General features: G+C 48.4%; 1 protein-coding gene across 6 annotated transcripts in view; it reads right to left on the bottom strand.

The window, feature by feature from the left end:
- Positions 1-114: 114 nt before the first annotated feature.
- Positions 115-16794, bottom strand: part of LINGO1 (leucine rich repeat and Ig domain containing 1) — a 467775-nt gene continuing 451095 nt past the window's right edge. For all 6 annotated transcript variants that reach the window (XM_048866889.2, XM_048866891.2, XM_048866890.2 and 3 more), the window contains one exon: positions 115-2346. In XM_048866889.2, coding sequence (XP_048722846.1) covers positions 493-2334 — 1842 coding nt within the window. In that variant the 5' untranslated portion in view covers positions 2335-2346 and the 3' untranslated portion in view covers positions 115-492. The remainder of the gene's footprint in view (positions 2347-16794) is intronic.

Below are 16794 nucleotides of genomic sequence, written 5' to 3'. Positions count from 1 at the left end.
AGCCCCAGATTTTTCTGTCTGAGACCACTAGAAACCACCTCCAGGGGAGAGTCAAAGAGGAGAGGAAGAAAAATAAAAATCAGATACAGAACTGGACAGATCAAGAAGTCAAGATTTTGCATTCCAACTATCTATAGCAAATAGGGAGGTTGTTTTTTTTATTTCAACTTTTCATAAAAATCCGTAATTATTTAAATCAAAGTTACAGAGGAAAGTTCGTAACTTTTTATTGATTTATTTTATTTTTTGTTTGTTTTTTTCCCCTCTCATCATTAGATCTGACACAGGCGTCCATCAGACGACTTCTTTACAAACATGGGAGTCCTGGAGACATCCGCAGAATGTTCTCCTGGTATGAAGAGGTGGTGGTGCGGGGAGGTGGGGTCAGAACGAGAGGGGAGGCGGGGTTCAGAGGAGGAGAGAGGTCGGTATGTTTGTAGCAACGTTCTTTTTTTGTTTTTAAAAAAACTTTTATTTGCAAATTGCTTCGGGTTAGATCATTTTCATGTTGAACTTGCGTGGCGCGTCGGCGGAGCTGATGCCGGCGTCAGACTTGCGCGGCACGTACTCGATCTCGATGTTGTGCTTCGTGTTGCCTTTCCCCCGGCTCCACAGGAAGAGAAGCACCAGACAGAAGAGCACCACGCCCAGGAAGGAGATGAATCCCATGGTGGTGGCGATGATGAGAGTCTTGATGTCGAAGGGGAAAGGCACGGTGGCGCGCGTGCTGTTGGCGTCGCTCTCGTTGGGTTGGTTGGAGATGAAAGCAAAGGTCTTGTTGGGCTGGTGGGGCCAATCTGGGGAGTAGCTCCGCACGTGAAGGTGCGCCAGCATGGTGTCATTGCCACCTGCATTGCTGGCGATGCATAGGTAGGTGCCATTGTCCTGGATCTGGGCGTAGCGCACCTCCAGAGTGCCATCGGGAAAGACAGTGAGCCGCCCATTGGTTTTGGTAGAGATGAGGTGCTTCCTGGGAGAGAGCCACATGATCGTGGGAGGTGGATCCCCATCTGCCCGGCAGACAAAATGTACCGTATGGCCCTCATCCACAAAGATCTGCTGCGGCTTGCGGTCCCGTATGCGTGCCCGGCGGCAGGTGAAATAGTTGGGCAGGAGCACGTCAGGGAAATCCTTGAACTCCTTCCCCTGGACGAACTCAGGGGTGGAGCAGGTGGGCTGCTGCTTGTTGAAGTTCAACCTCCAGCGGCGTCGGAAAACCCAAAGCAGCCGGCAGTCGCAGGCCAAGGGGTTGTTATCCAAAATGAGCGTCTCCAGGTTCCCCACCGAGTGGAAGGCTGACTCCTCCAGTGTGGTCAGCAGGTTCCCGGAGACATTCAGGATGCGCAAGTAGTTGAGGCCTCTGAAGGCGTAGGGCTCCACAACGGTGAGCTGCCCACCCACCAGCTGGATCTCCTGCAGCCGGAGCAGGTCATGCAGCATGGAGCCCTCAATGGTGAGGATGGGGTTGTAGGACAGGTTCAGGAACCTGAGATAAACTAAGTGCCTGACAGAGACGTAAGGGATGGAAGTCAGATTGCAGTGGGTGATGGACAAGGACGTCAGGTTCAGTCCATAGAGGCAGTTGGACGTCATGGTATCCAGATAGGGCCAGTGGGAGATCTCAAGGACCTTAAGCCTGTAGAGCCTCCTAAATGAGTAATCCCTGATGGCATTGATGTTCAGGTGGCGCAGCCTCAGCACAATCAAGCCGTGCAAGTGAGACAGCGCCTCTGTGGGGATGGAGGTCAAATTGCATTTCTCCAGGGTCAGCTGCTCCAAGCTATTGAGGCCGCTAAAGGCCCGGTGGGAGATATAGACCAGATCATTGTCCCCAACCTCCAAAGACTTCAGGTTGTACAAGTCCTGGAACATGTAGTCTAGAAGGATCACAATTTTGTTCTCACTAATGTCTAGCTTGGTAAGATTGCTCAGTCCGGTAAACACCCCCAAGGGGATGAGCTTGAGTCGGTTACTCCTGAGACCCAGAGTCCTGAGGTTGAAGAGGTTGTTGAAAGCCCCAGGCTCAATGGCACTGATAATGTTCTCGTTTAACTCCAGCTCCTCCAAGTGAGGGTAGTTGGCAAATTCATCCTGGTTGAGAGTCTTGATTCGGTTCTTACCCAAGTCCAGGAGCCGAGTTTCAGTAGGGATCCCCTCGGGTACAGCAAGGAATCGCTTTCGATGGCACAGCACAGAGCGCTCCTGGGCAGAGCACTCGCAGCGGGGCGGGCAGCCCGTGGCAGAGCCGGAGAGGACGGATCCCAGCATCAGGAGGAGGATAGGCTGCCAGCAGGCCAGAATTGGGCTATGCATGCTCACCTCCCCAGCTATCATCCTATCTCTCACCTGCAAGCAACACAAAAAACAAAGAGGGGGAGGAAAGAACAGCAGAGGTTAGTGAACAAAGGCCAGTGGAATGGCAAAAGTCACTTCTGTTCAAGTCAGCGTCAAAGTTCATTGACCTGCCAGTGCTGATATTAACTAAAGGGGAAATACCAGGTCAATATTAGACATGTCTGCTCGATACATCCCTGCTATTTCAATATACAGTGTAGCCACCATGATGCTATCATTTGCAGTGTCACACATGCAGCCAGACGCACCTGTGCTGCAGAGATGGTAGGAAAGCACATTTAAGAGAGCAGAACACACACACTTGAAGGGCTGCAGGTAGAGCTGGCATGAGCACAGCATTTCACTGGCTGGGGTAATGTCCGTCCCCATACTAGCCAGCCAGCGGTCTATCCAGTTATTAGTCATCTTTGGACTTCCTCTCCCCGCCCATCATTTTTCCTCCCCTCCTTGCTTGGTCTTAGTACTTGCCCTAGCAGCTGTGTCCAATTTCACACAGGGTGGGACAGTGGCCATCAGGGGATCTATGAGTAGCAGAACTGGTATGTTCTGCTTCTAGGCCTACAGCTTCACCATGAATTTACCACTAGCAATGGGGCAAAGATGCCTAAGCACTTGCCAGGTCCTGTATTTCTCCACAGACTGACTCCTGCCCCGCAACCTAGATTCTTCCTTATGTTTTCTCAGCATCCCCCGGGGGGCTTGTCCCTGGGACTCCCTTTCCTGTAGACAGATTACTAAATTGCGGTCTCAATCGTTACCACCTAGGCAGTTGCAAATGTGGTTCAGCCACTACAGTGGGTTTGAATAGCGTGCTCCATGTGGCCGAATTCACAGGGTCTCTGGGCAGGGAAGTCCCTTGCACACTGATCTTTAGGTATCCACATGGACTGGCAAAGGAAGTCAATGTTTCTGCCCCCAAGGCTGGCAATAGAGGCTAACAAACAATAATTAGTCCAGCTTCCTGTCACTAAGCTGACCTGATGAGGGCAGGGGCTGCCCATTATGATGGTAGTGTCGACTCTGCTGGGTGCTGCATGGACACACAGTAAAAGCCAATGGCTGTCCAAAAGAACTTACAATCTAAAGCAGACAGACAAAGGGCTGAAGGGGAAAGAGAGAGGGTACGTGACTTGACCAAGGTCACGCTGCAAGTCAGTGGCTGAGTGAAGAACAGAACCCAGGTCTCCTGCTCAGTGCCTTCACCAGTGGGCCACGCTGCTGCTCAGACTGGGGCTCTTGTAGATGGGTATGGTGGGGCCACAGGGGAATTTCTCAGTAAACCAGTTATGCTGTACGACTGCGAGCGATGACAAAGCCTGAAAGCTTATAATATACTTTCTCATGGCAAAGCGATCTGACAAAAAACCATCCATGTTGAAAAAGCATCTATTATTTAGGCATTAACTGGCTGAAACCTGTCTCTGTCCCATCCCCCGATCCAACTGGCTCCCTGAGAGACCTGGCCTGAGACGCCTCTATGTTAACGGCTTGCTTTGCAGTCTGCTCAGAGCCAGCCAGGAGAACAGTCTCCACTAATGAAGTCAGAGTTCGGAGGTGAGGTGCATACAAAAAGGAAGGAGCCTGCACTTCGGCCAGCAGCGCCATAATGAGGTGCTGAGGAACCAGGAAGCGTGATCCCGCTCGCTGACACAGCTTTCTGGCAGGAGTGCAGCAACCCCCACCAATCCCACCGTCTGCTGGGAAGAAAGGGAGAGGCGGGGGCTTGGTGCAGATGGTGCCTGAGGAAGAATTGAAGCCATGGTGGTGATGCCTTCATTTACTTGTCCAAAGCCACTCCTGGGCAAAATCATCCCCCAACTTTTGATGATTGAATGGGGAATGTTTTACACACACACACACACACACACACTTTAAGCTCTTGAAATGAGTCAGTTCCCTTTAGATGGAACTTGAATACAAAAACTGCCTTTTGAATGCAGAGGCACTGGAATGCAGAATTCAGCCCAGACTAGAGAGACAGGGAAAACCCAGACAGTGGAGCAGCCCACATTGTGTCGAGGGCCAGAGAATGGCAGCTCAGAAAGGAACAGGTTCCACTTAGAGCAGAAAGCAATATACTCTTCGGGGCTGGATTCTCCTCTACCCCATGGACTCCAGTGGAGTTACTCCTGACTACTCGTGTCTCTGCCACTGACCCTCTCTGCGTCCTGGGGCAAGTCACTTAACCCCTCCTGTGCCTTAGTTCCCCATCGGCCAAAAGGCAATAACGATATTTACCTGGCTTTGCAACGTGTTCTGTGATCATGGGTAAAAGGAACATTGTACTTACAAACTACCATTAACCTTTTAAAAACAAAGGCTGGGCTTTTGGGGACCTGGGCACCTAGATCCATTACGCTGTCTTGAAGATGCCTGTCTGCGAGCATGCCCCAATACCCCTTTTCTTTATCACCATGTCTCGACCTGGGGGAGGTAAACACAATATGGCTCTCAGCATCCATTGTTGCCATTGGAATCCAAAGTGAAAACACTTAAGTCTCTTTTTTCCCTGTTGCTTTTAATTGTATCAGATTACAGAGGTCCTGAGTGGGGGAAACCACTGATCGCTGAATGGAGTATTTACATGCAAAGGCAAGTCCTTGGGTAGAAGCCCCGAGGTGCAAAAGAGAGGCTCAGAATTTCCATCCCCAAACCGGCAGCAGAATTGGTTTTACTGCACCAGCAAATGAAACACCAGGGAAGTGTAAACAGAATCTACTCTATAGGCATGGGATCTGGGAATGTCCTGTGAGCCCACTGCTGGGGCCTTCTTACTAACAAAAACTGCCTGTTCCCTTCATTCACTAGGGAAAGGATGAAAAAACCTAACCAGATTGCCTCACTAAAGCAAAAAATGTCCACGAGAGAAGAATTTCAGATAGATTTCCTGGCCAGTGTGGGATGGGCCCTGGAAAAAGTCTTTGATCAGAGATAGACGTGGTACTGATTTCTGGGCCTGCCAGGAACGCAATGGGACAAGGCCATGGGAAGTGATTTTTTGTGTCAATCTGAAGTTGTTTTAGCTACCATCCTGGCCTTCCTCCTGGAACCAGCCCTTACGTAGCTTTGGCTGAGGATTTATGCCAGCATTGAATACTGAAACACCATCAGCATGACAACACAACCACCAAGGATCCTGTAACAGGGCAGGTCAGAGCTTTCCAAGGATGGGCTTTGCTGGTGTTAACTACTTTGTCCCTAGGACAGGGGAGGGCAAACTACAGCCCATCACGGCTTTCAATCCGGCCTGCGGGCTTGCCAGCCCCGTGGTGCAGTGGGTCTAAGGCAGGCTCCCTGCCTGCCCTGGCCCCGTGCCACTCCTGGAAGCAGCCGGCACCACGTCCCTGTGGCCCCTGGGGAGCGGGGTGGGGTAGGGCGAGGGCTCCAAGGGCTGCCCTTGCCTGCAGGCACCGCCCCCCGCAGCTCCCATTGGCCAGGAATGGGGAACTGTGGCCAATGGGAGCTTTGGGAGTGGTATCTGCAAGTGATGGCAGGAGCCACTGCCGGACAGGCTGGCCACTTCCGGGAGCAGCATGGGGCCAGGGCAGGTGGGAGCCTGCCTTAGCCCCACTGCATGCTGCTGCTACCCCAGAGCTGCTTGAGGTAAGTGGCGCTGGGCTGGAGCCCGCACCCTGAACCCCTCCTGCACCCCAACCCCCTGCCCTGAGCCCCCTAACTCCCTGCTTTGAGACCCCTACTGCACCCCTCCTGTACCCCAACCCCCTGCTGCACCCAAACCCCTTGACCTGAGCCTCTTCCTGCACACCGCACCCCCTCCCACACTCTGCACTCCCCCCTGCTCCAGCCCTACATTCACGGCCCTGCATACAATTTCCCCACCCAGATGTTGCCCTCGGGCCAAAAAGTTTGCCCATCCCTGCTGTAGGATCTGATCTCAAGTGATTTCAGGTGGAAGTGATATAAATGTCCCTATCTCAAACACACACACCTCCTCCCCCAGTTATTTCCCCTAAGCAATCCCCAGCTTCCTCATCAATCATCATCCGATGAAGTGAGCTGTAGCTCACGAAAGCTTATGCTCAGATAAATTGGTTAGTCTCTAAGGTGCCACAAGTCCTCCTTTTCTTTTTGCGAATACAGACTAACACGGCTGTTACTCTGAAACCTGTCAAATGGCACTATTCTTTTGTCCTAATGTAGGTGGGTTGATCACTTCTCTAGTAGCCATCTCAACCATTTGCACTCCAGAAAGTTGTTCCTTGTTTGCACCCCAAGTCAACACTGTCTTTAAGTGGGGGCCAGACCAGGCTGGGATTTGGAGGATACTGAACCCTAGTTTTCTTCTGAAAAGAAGAATGCAGTAACTCTTCCCACGCCAGGTTAGCAGGAGACACCCCCTCAAATCCACCACCACCTGCCAGGACTCTGTCTAGTCTAGTGGCTCTTCCCTCCTCATCCCCAGCCCTCCCTGCTCTGGAATGGAAGAGGCAATTTGAAAGTTAAATGAATGAAGGGAGCTGAGCTTGTGAAAAACTTGGAATGGGGAGACACTGAGCACTATATAAAGTTATTCCGGGGGAGTTATGGCTTTGCAAAGGCAGCTTATACCTTCAAACCATAAACAATCCCATCCCCTTGTCAGAGGGATGCTAAAGCTGCATGTCACATTGCTTCTGGTGTACTTATTTTTTATGTTGCTCAAGCTGTTATGAAGGATCAAATCACATTAATATCGTACATTATTTGTACAACTACCCCTGGCTCTGTTTATATCCATTGTTACATATACACTCTGCATTGCCTTCACTAATGCTATTTATGGCTATCGCTGAATATACTCCACACATTACTTTCACCGGTTCAGTTTATATCCATCATTATATATATCCTGTGCATTACTTTGCCTCGCACTATTTATGGCTCTTGGATATACTCTGTGCATTAGTTTCATTGCGTCTGTTTATATCCATCATTTTATATAGATAGATGTCCCATGTATAACTTACTTTCCTTCCAAAAAAGATTATTTGAACATTTTTTGCAAAATGCAAGGATGAAAAGTGATGTGCAATCCATAAATGTATCAGTTTTCGCTATCTCATAAACCAGAACAGTAATGTCCTCGCCCACTTCAAACTGGGGTATTAATTACAGTCTGCTGCACAGAATTCCTCCAACAGTTTCAATTTGATATGGCATTCTTCACCTCTTGCCCTAGATTGCTGTGCAGTGTTGCTGGCTGCTGGTGAACAGCTGGTGCGTTCCACCCCAGAGGTGACTGCATTTCAGGAGTGTGCAAAGTGATTCCTGTGTGTACATAATTTGTAAACACCGTCACAATCATTCCTAACGGGTTGTTCTAATGCTCACTGAGATCAGTGAAAAGGTTTCCATTGGCTTCACTAACTGGATCAGGCCACAAAGTGCTAAATGAATGTAGGATATTTATTATTAATCATCCTTCATGGCATAACATCAATATTGCCAACTATGCTGATCACAGTTATAAAGCCCTGGCTGGGATGATTTAGTTGGGGATTGGTCCTGCTTTGAGCAGGGGGTTGGACAGGATGACCTCCTGAGGTCCCTTCCAACCCTGATATTCTATGATTCTATGAACACTGCCATGTTAGTTTCACTGGCATAGTATTTGTTATCGCAGAGATGAGACCTGAATCTATTCTGAAGGATATAATTGGCTTCTGAGGCTGGGACAATACCAGAGACATCAAGGTCTCAGCCAAGGGGCCTGCTACCTCTGCCAACTGGTGGCCAGACACTAGGGTGGACATAACCAATTAGTAGAGTCCTTGGTAGTTCCACTTGTGTGTTTGCCCAGCATATTCCTGTAATTAAGATAAACTTGGACCCTTGTTGAGTGAGTGGGCAGCAACGGTATCCAGGGAGCCAAAAGGAGCCATGTCCAGCTGGTGAGTGGCTATCTAAATACCTCCCCAGGGCTCTTCCCACATGGGTGGGAGCCAGAGCAGGTCTTCCAGCGAGAGCCATTTCAAGGAGGCTAAACAAGCTGTTTTCTTGCTTGTGCAATATCCATCAGGCAAAAAGTGCTATTTATTTTGCAACTGCCGGAGTAAACTTTGCACCTCTGAAACCATGTCTTCCAGGAAGATGTAGAAATCCCTGCTAATGTGCTGCGACTCTGCTGGAAATGGGGCGGCAGGTACCACTCTAAACTCTTTGTTGGATCACATTACATGCAGCGAAAGGAACGTTTTGCAGTGCAGTCGCTCAGAGCGCATGCTTTCAAAATGCATGCGCTTTCTCTTTAATCGTCATCTCTGTTACTCTCTCTTGGAATCCAATTCCCTATACTCACAATCTTGCTGAGAAAGACATAAAAAAGCAAAACATTATATGCAAAACAAAACACAGTCGAAAGGGTCTAATTGCACTGAGATTGGAAAGACTTCACCTTATGATGCTGAAAAACAGCCTGCCTTATTTGGATGTGTTCTTAGCTGAAATTTCCGTGCTCGTCACCTTTATGGGCAACTGCTAATACTGGCTTCAGACAGGTGCAGAAATAGGGGGGGTTGTTGTGGTATCTCTCTTGATATTACAATCGGAGCTTCCCCAAGAATTCCTCTAATAGTTGCCAAGTTCCTCCCTGGTGTACCTCCACCAGCGTCAATGGGTGAATTTGGCCCTGTATATTCATCGTGATTTGCAACAGCTCTGATATGGCAAACAGCTTTGGCGACAACCTTTGTTTTGGCATGCAACACCGCCTATTGTTCCACTCCTAGACCCAGCAGAGCTTTGCCAATGCACTTAGTTCAGACTTCCAACCTAGCCACTATTCTCTAACCTGAGCCCTGTGCAAAGGCACACATCCTGCAGTGCACCTCAGTACTGACCTTCCACAAACTCCACCATTCAACCATTCCAAGGCTCCTCCCGAGCAGAGATCCACTGGAGCTGATTTACACCAGCTGAGGATCTGGCCCTATGCCACACATGGTGACAAGGGGATAATTTGCCTGGTTAGGCTGAAATACACCTGGTATTGTGGAATTATTACATGTTCTTTGTCTGAGCCTTCTAGTAACTGCACAGAATACAATGTAGCCATGAAAAACAACAGCAGCCAAATAAGCCTTCAGTGGTAGAATTTAAGGCTTTGGAGGCCAAGAGTTAAAAAGATGAACAAACATGATAAATGAACAAAGCAAAATCTGCATATTATTACAGACTAGACAAACCTACTTGCATATAATTAAAGTCTAGACACACCTCAGGTAGTATGAGTTCTGGGCTAAATTTAAATCCATGATAAATACAAGCCCTGACAAAAACATCCGTAATGCTAATAGCTGAAGCCACATAAAAGGCCCAGGATAAAGACAACGAATACACTGAAAAATACAGTGTGAAGATGAGCTTTAAATCACTTCCGTTTCCCATTTACCTTTGGACATTTCAGAGCAAAACAAGTCTCTTCCAAGGCTGAGCTGGCGATAGAAACTCCCTTCTAAAAATCAAGATTTTTGCATGATCTGATGTTGACTACCTAGCTCAGATCATGCAGCAATCACTGAAGGGGTAAAGGTCTGGCAGAGTTTGGAGCACTCTTGAATTTGCTCAGTGAGGGAAAATGAGATCTAACAAATGTACCCTCTGATCTGGAACACCCCTGCTTCCCTGAACCTAGTGAGTCACTTACACCAGTGCCCAAACGGTGTAAAATACCCCCATGGTAAAGACCCTCACAGGGGTGGATGAATGCAGAGCAACGGAGAATCAGGATCCAATCACTTTGACCTCACACTTGTGCAAATCTGGGGTGACTCCACTGAAATCACTGGGACCCACAGGAGTAAAACCAGTGTGAGGGCTGGAGAATCGCCCCCAAGAAGATAACTGCCCAATACATGGCTCTGCCCTGGTGGGCGGCATGTGACCCTGTCCATAACTTGGCCCTGGAAATAAGATCCATTCCTCCTAAGTGATGCTTCCCGGATCAGCAGGGGTGAGCAGCTGGGTTTGCTTGGCAGGTAGCAGTTAATCTAGCGGGAGGTGTATAACATGTTGCCCTTTCTTGGGAAGGGGTCAGAGCACCTCCAAGGAAGGAGTCTGGTCCAGGTATCTAGATGGGGATTTCTCCATGGTTTGGACTGGTTTCTTTTTTTCCCCTTTCCCTCACTGCAGGCCTAGAGAGAGGCCTTTGCTGTTTCTTGTGTAATTGCTCTGTGAGGGTAGGTCTACACAGCCTTAGCAGCAAGTCTCAGAGCCCGAGTTGAAGGATTTGGGCTTGCATGATGGTGCTAAAAACAGCTGTGTAGATGTTGTGGTTCAGGCTGGAGTTCAGGCTTTGAAACCCACCCCCGAGTTCCTGAGTTCAGAGCCTGAGTTCCAGCCTGAACCCAGTCATCGACATGGCTAGGTGCAGCACAATGTCTGAGAGCCCCAATCTGATACTCGCTGCTGCGGTTGCCACCTGCTATGTAGACGTACCTTGAAAAGCCGAATAAATACGCTGCTTCAGGGAGAGGGAAAGTGGCACCGCGCACCGTCACTTACATCTGTGCAAAGTGGGAAGAAAGTACCACCCTGCTTCTGATCTGGTTGTGTCTGGTACAGTTTCCCCAGGTGTAACTGACAATGAGGCAGCAGGTGGCAGTGAAGCAGGCTCACAGCCGCCAGCATACAACTGTACGGGAGGGAAAAACCCTGGCCCATTATGCTGTGACATTGTGCACGTTTTTATGTCAGCACTATTATGTCAGCACGACATCAATTTCTGCACACATAACGCCTCCTCCACCATTGTCTGTGTCAGTGTTACAATCAGGGCTGGTTTCAAACCCATTTGGCCATCCTGGGTCCACAGGTCAAGCTTGAATGGTATTGGGTTTATGTTAAGCATAGGAGAAAGGGAGCCGAGAGAAAATTCCCACCTCTACCTCTCTATATCGAAGATGAAGGGGGTGCTACTTAGCTGAGTGTAAATCAGTGTGGTAGACAGATGCCAATGCAGCTACACTGATTTACACCAGCTGAGGAGCTGGGCCAAAGGGGAGAATGGGAGAAGATGGGGGGAAAAAAGAGAAAAATACGGTAAAAGTAGATTGGAAAGGGAAGCGATTTGGAAAAAGTTGCAGAGAGGGAGAAAAATGAAAATGAAAAATTAAGAACAATGGGCCTGCTCCTCGGATGGCATAAATCTGCATAGCTCTACTTGGACCATACCTGTAGTATCAATAATTCCCCACTGGGGCCAGCCTAGAGGTATTTTTTGCACTGGGTGCAGTGGGGAAGTGGTGGCTCTAATTCTGAGCTGGCATTTACACTGAATAACAGCACTTAAGTCAGCAGGATGGTCTCCATAATGAAAGCACGGACTACCCTGTAGCTAAAGAAGTAAACATGATGTAGCAAAAATAAACCAACTGAAATCGCCCTTAGGGAAAACAAAAACACAAGGGTTTAAACCCCCAGGGAAACACAGTTTGTGCACTTAGAAGGTTCATAAGTCCCCAGGCTCCCTGGAGTTTTGCCCATCCCTGTTTACGTGACTTAGTCTTTTTTTTTTTTTTTTCAGAAGACAACACCAAGTTATTCTATGTACCGTCCCAGCCACGGAACCCCGTATTGTTACTGCTCATTGCAATCAGAATCCTGGAGCCAGGAGCTTGGCCTTCTCTAGGCAGGGAGGAATCTGGAGTGGGGTTTCAGATAAGCTGACAGAGCAAGATTATTGAAAAAAAAAAAAGAAACAACAGAAATTTCTGAGTCAGCTCGTAAAAACATCTGGTAATCATAAATTATAGAGTGTGTGACGTACACCCTTGAGCCAGCTGCCCATGAGAGACTCTCCAAGCATCTCCAGTGACTTTGGGAAACATTTTCTGGGCAAGAAAATAATGCATCAAAGTCACTGGAATTTGCTGGGGCACAGCTGGACGAGTCCTACAGCTCTCAGGGGTGGGCTGGTCGATCCCACTGCAGCGAGGGGCTGGACATCTGAAACCTAATACATTGGTGAGCAGATCCCACTGTGCTGGGAGTGTGAAGGCACAGAGTCCTGACCTGGACCCAGGGCTGTGGGTAGGGTGACCAGATGTCCTGATTTTATAAGGACAGTCCCGATATTCAGAGTTTTGTCTTATATAGGCTCCTATTACCTCCCACCCCCACTCCTGTCTCAATTTTTCACACTGGCTGTCTGGTCACCCTAGCTGTGGGACTAACCCTGGTCTCTGGATTTTGGGTTTATAAACAAACCCCACAAACAAGGGTCTCGGCTTCAGCCCTCTCGCCTCCTCCCAGCTGCACCAACTAAATCAAATTCTATTGCACTTGACTATGTTTTAGAGCTAAAGACTCCAGATTTACAAATAAATATTTAACAACATTTTCTGTTGGTAAGAGAGTTGCTTCTCGAGACCCTGGGCTCAGTGCTAAGTGTTCCTGTAGCTAACTGCAAAGCAGCAAAACAAGGGAAAAGCTTTAATTTGCCAAACACGTCTCTATCTGTTTCCTTCTCTCTCCATCATTCGCTTTGCTTCCATCATTCGTTTGCTCACTCTCTCTCTCTACTGCCTCCTTTTCCATCCAAAATATATATATATATATATAGCCGGCTGACATCTGAAAACAGGCAGCTAGCCCAAAAGGTGTGTTTGGAGTCACTTAATAGATGCAGGTGAAGACCACACTGCACCCGACTCCAGACAGGGTAGGCTAAATGCTCCATTTAGGCTGCAGAAAGCCAGTGCTCTATAGGATTAAACTGGAGCCTTTCAGCATATTCCCAGCTCCCACTAGCCTGCTTTTCCTCTGCTGACCGCTTCTACTCCGACACCCACGCCCTGGTGTTCCAAAGTCCATACTGCATTCACCCCCATGCTGCTCTCCTAGCCAGCAGTCCACAGAATACAGCCCGCCCAGGAGAGCCTCCACTGTTCACCCATCTCACCTTTATATCATCCCGTCTTTCCTCCCCCTAGTCTCCCAATGCCCAAAGGGTGTAAAATGCCCCCATGGTAAAGATCCTCACAGGGGTGGATGAATGCAGAGCAACGGAGAATCAGGATCCTTTGCTTTCACCACGTCCCTCCATTATCACCTTGTATCTAACAATCTCTCATGTAAAAGGAAAATGTAAATAAATTCTAACCAAAAACCCAGAACTCCTCAGCACTGTCTCAGTATTGGCAGAGAGACAGGCCCATACTATGGAAAGGGAAAGATTTGGTGACAAGAGGTGAGAAGAAGGGTTGTCTTGTGGCTAAGGCACTTGACTGGGGCTCAGGAGATAGGGTTTCTATTTCCAGCTCTGCCGGTGATCTTGGGTAGGTCATTTCCCCTCCCCGTGCCTCAGTTTCCCCTCCCATCTTTTGGCTGTCTTGTTTACTAGACTGTGAGGCTCTCTGGGACACAGATGGTCTCTGACTTTGTGTTTGTACAGTGCCTAGCACAAGGGCCCTGGTCTCCATTGAAGTTTGTAGGTGCTACTATAATTCAAACAATAATAAGTGTCAGTAGCTCAATGTGTGGCAGCAGTCAAAACCCAAACAAAATGTTTAACAAATGGGATGGCAAATAGAACACACTATAGAAATCAATGGGAACCCAATCAGAATGCTGAGTTCTGATTAGCTCGAATAAAAAAAAAGATACAGAAGAGGTTGAGAAACCAGCAATACAAAAAGATTCAGAGGCATGAAATGGTTCTGCACAAAAAGCTCAGGAGTTTTTACTTTAGAAAGGAGATAAATAAGAGGGAACACAACAAAGATACACAAAATAATGAACAGTGCAAAGGAAGTTCATGATAAGACGAGACAGCAACACTCATGGTTCGGTTGTAAGCCAGCCACTAACGGCATGGGGTAGGAAGACACTTCCCCCAGAGGCACGTTCTTGCATAATTGTCCATTATGGAATTTTTGCACAATCTTCTGATGTATCTGGTTTTGCCCACTGTAAGAAACAGGATACTGAGCTAGGTGGACCAGTGATCTGATCTGGTATGGTAATGGCTATTGTGAGGCTGCCATCTCAAGGATTGAACCAGGGGCCTCCAGAGCTAAAAGCTTGAGCTGCTACAGCTTCTGCTAAAGGACCTCTTCTGATCAGTAGGCACATGCACAGAGTAGGCACATGTTGCCATAAAACATCAAGGGGATGTATTTAAGATACCAATCCCCTTCTGGCATATGCGATAAGAAGCTGTATCTGCTAAATGGCATGGGTTGCCCCACACTGTCAGTACAGCTCTAGCTAGCTTCTCCCGACTGCCAGACTACTACTGCCCTACCTGTTGCAAGACTGCTATGGAAACACAGCACGACTCTAGTTTGCCAAGCTCCTTCCGTACAGACATTCTCCCCAAAACACTTGGCTGAATTAAACAACACAGTCACAGGGATGAAAAATCAATAAGAGCAGAAGGAGGGAGGAATGACGAAGCACCGGCAAGACAAGGAGAACAAGAGGAGATGGAATAGGAAGTCAATGAAGTTGAGAGATGCCAGATGGGTGAGAGCTACAGAGGGGAAGCTCTGGGCCAGGTCCGTAGCTGGTGCAAATCAAGGTTGTTCCATGAAAGTCAATGGAGCTTTGTTGCTTTACATCTGCTGAGGATCTGGCCCAGTGTGTGAAGGGATGGGCAGGGGGCCAGTGCTAGATGAGTGATGCAGGCAGGGAAGGTAGCACAAAGGGTCAATTGCTTTGTAATGGGCTGGAGCCAGCCCAAAGAGAGGTTTTAAAACAACGAGGGCAAAGAGCCAATCATCTGTCAAGTGGGGCATCAGGATCATGGTTCCATGAAGGAGCCTGCTCCGCAGAAAACTCTCTCTCACAAGCATGACATTGAAGCCGCTTAACCTCAGTGTGGTTTTTTGGCCCCACTCTGTGAAGAGCCTGAGTCTGTGTGTTTTTAAATTAACATTCCGGTGCAAGAGGCGCGCTCTCTTCTTAGATCCCTTCTTCCTCCCTCACTGAGATCATCTCTTTTGCTGCTCATGCTTCAGTGACCCACCAGCAAAGAAAACATCCTGACAAGCGATCAATAAGTAATTGTGAAGGCAGCTGTGTCCACCTCTGGGGTGAGAGAGAAATGAGACTTCTATGGCACGTGAAAAGGGTGTAGTGGGCACTGAGCCGCCCACCCCATCGTCCCAAGATCCAGGAGAGCGAAAGCTCCGTTCAGCATCAGGTAACCCTGGTTCCCACAAAAGCTAGCATCATTTGTTGGGTCAGTATTTTCTGCATTGGGCAATGGTTTGGAGAACAGGACTTTTCTGTTTGCAAAGGCAAAGCATAGGAGAGCTCCATTCAGTTGTGGAATAATCTCCCAAGGGAAACTCCATCACTTGAGACATTCAAAATTAAGTTAGACAAAACACTGGAGAATGATGTACTATAGGGGAAAGTCCCCCATTGGCCAGGCACATGTTCCAGTAGTCGACTAGGTCTTTTCCTTATTCAACTCCTCAGACTTCACTGACTCCTCTGAGTCAATTAGGTTCTTGACTCTCTGGAAGTAAGGGCTGGGCCAGCAGAAATCTTAGTAGATTGCTTGAAGGGACCCTTGCTCAATGGGCAGATGAGGACTGGGAGAGCCATGAACGAGATTTGAGAGCCCAAGAATAGACTCTAATGTAGCATCGGGATGTTTCCTTCCCCATTCCACTTCCAGCTGCCAAAGGAGGCAGGGAAACTCCTTTTTGTGCTCATGAAGCATCCACAGTAAGGCAGTGAGAGAGAGGCTTATCAAAGGAGATGCCTCTGGTCTATGTGACAGGGCAGATGCAACCCCAGAATAGTGTCAGATAAATGCCCAGAGCCAGCCAGTGACAAATCTTTGGATGAAGCCTTCTCTGATGCAACTAATGCAAACAGGTCTTCTTGGAAGAGAAGAGAATCCCCAGCCACCAGAACTGAGTTTATTGTCACCTTCATGCTACTATGAAAGATAACCATCTTCTGTTCATGGCACAATGTGCCTGCCATGGAAAACTGGCCCTCTGCTCTACCTGCTCTGTGCATTTCCCATCGTACACTGCAGGGAGGACTGTCTAAACGAGTATTTGTTGGGTGCAACGAAATCTCTCTCGCTCTAAGTTCCGTGGAAGTGGCTGGTACAATGCACACTTGCTCTGCTGTGCTCTGAGTGTGACCCAGGTTGGAGAACCAAATCATAGCCTTGATCTTTCCACCAACGTAGATTCATAGGGGTAAAGGAATACTGTTCTTCAGGGGGTAGAAAGTGGGGCTGTGGATTCCTCACAAAGGACGGGTTTGTGCATTCCTCTCTTCCCCTCATAGATGGCAGGCAGCCACTGTGCATGTAAACTGCCAGAAGGAGCGAGCTAGAGGGAGAAACTTGGGCAAAAACTGGACCAAAATGAGGTGTTGGGCAAAAAACTCAAACCCTGATACCCCCACAAATAGCTTTCCGTGCAAAAGTCTTTAGGATAGAGCAGATTCCAGGATCTGTCCAGAAAATAG

This window comes from Caretta caretta, chromosome 10 (assembly GCF_965140235.1).
Source record: "Caretta caretta isolate rCarCar2 chromosome 10, rCarCar1.hap1, whole genome shotgun sequence".
Classification (NCBI taxonomy): Eukaryota; Metazoa; Chordata; order Testudines; family Cheloniidae; genus Caretta; species Caretta caretta.
Note: the sequence above shows the minus strand (reverse complement) of the source record. Positions and strands in the feature narration are given on the sequence as shown.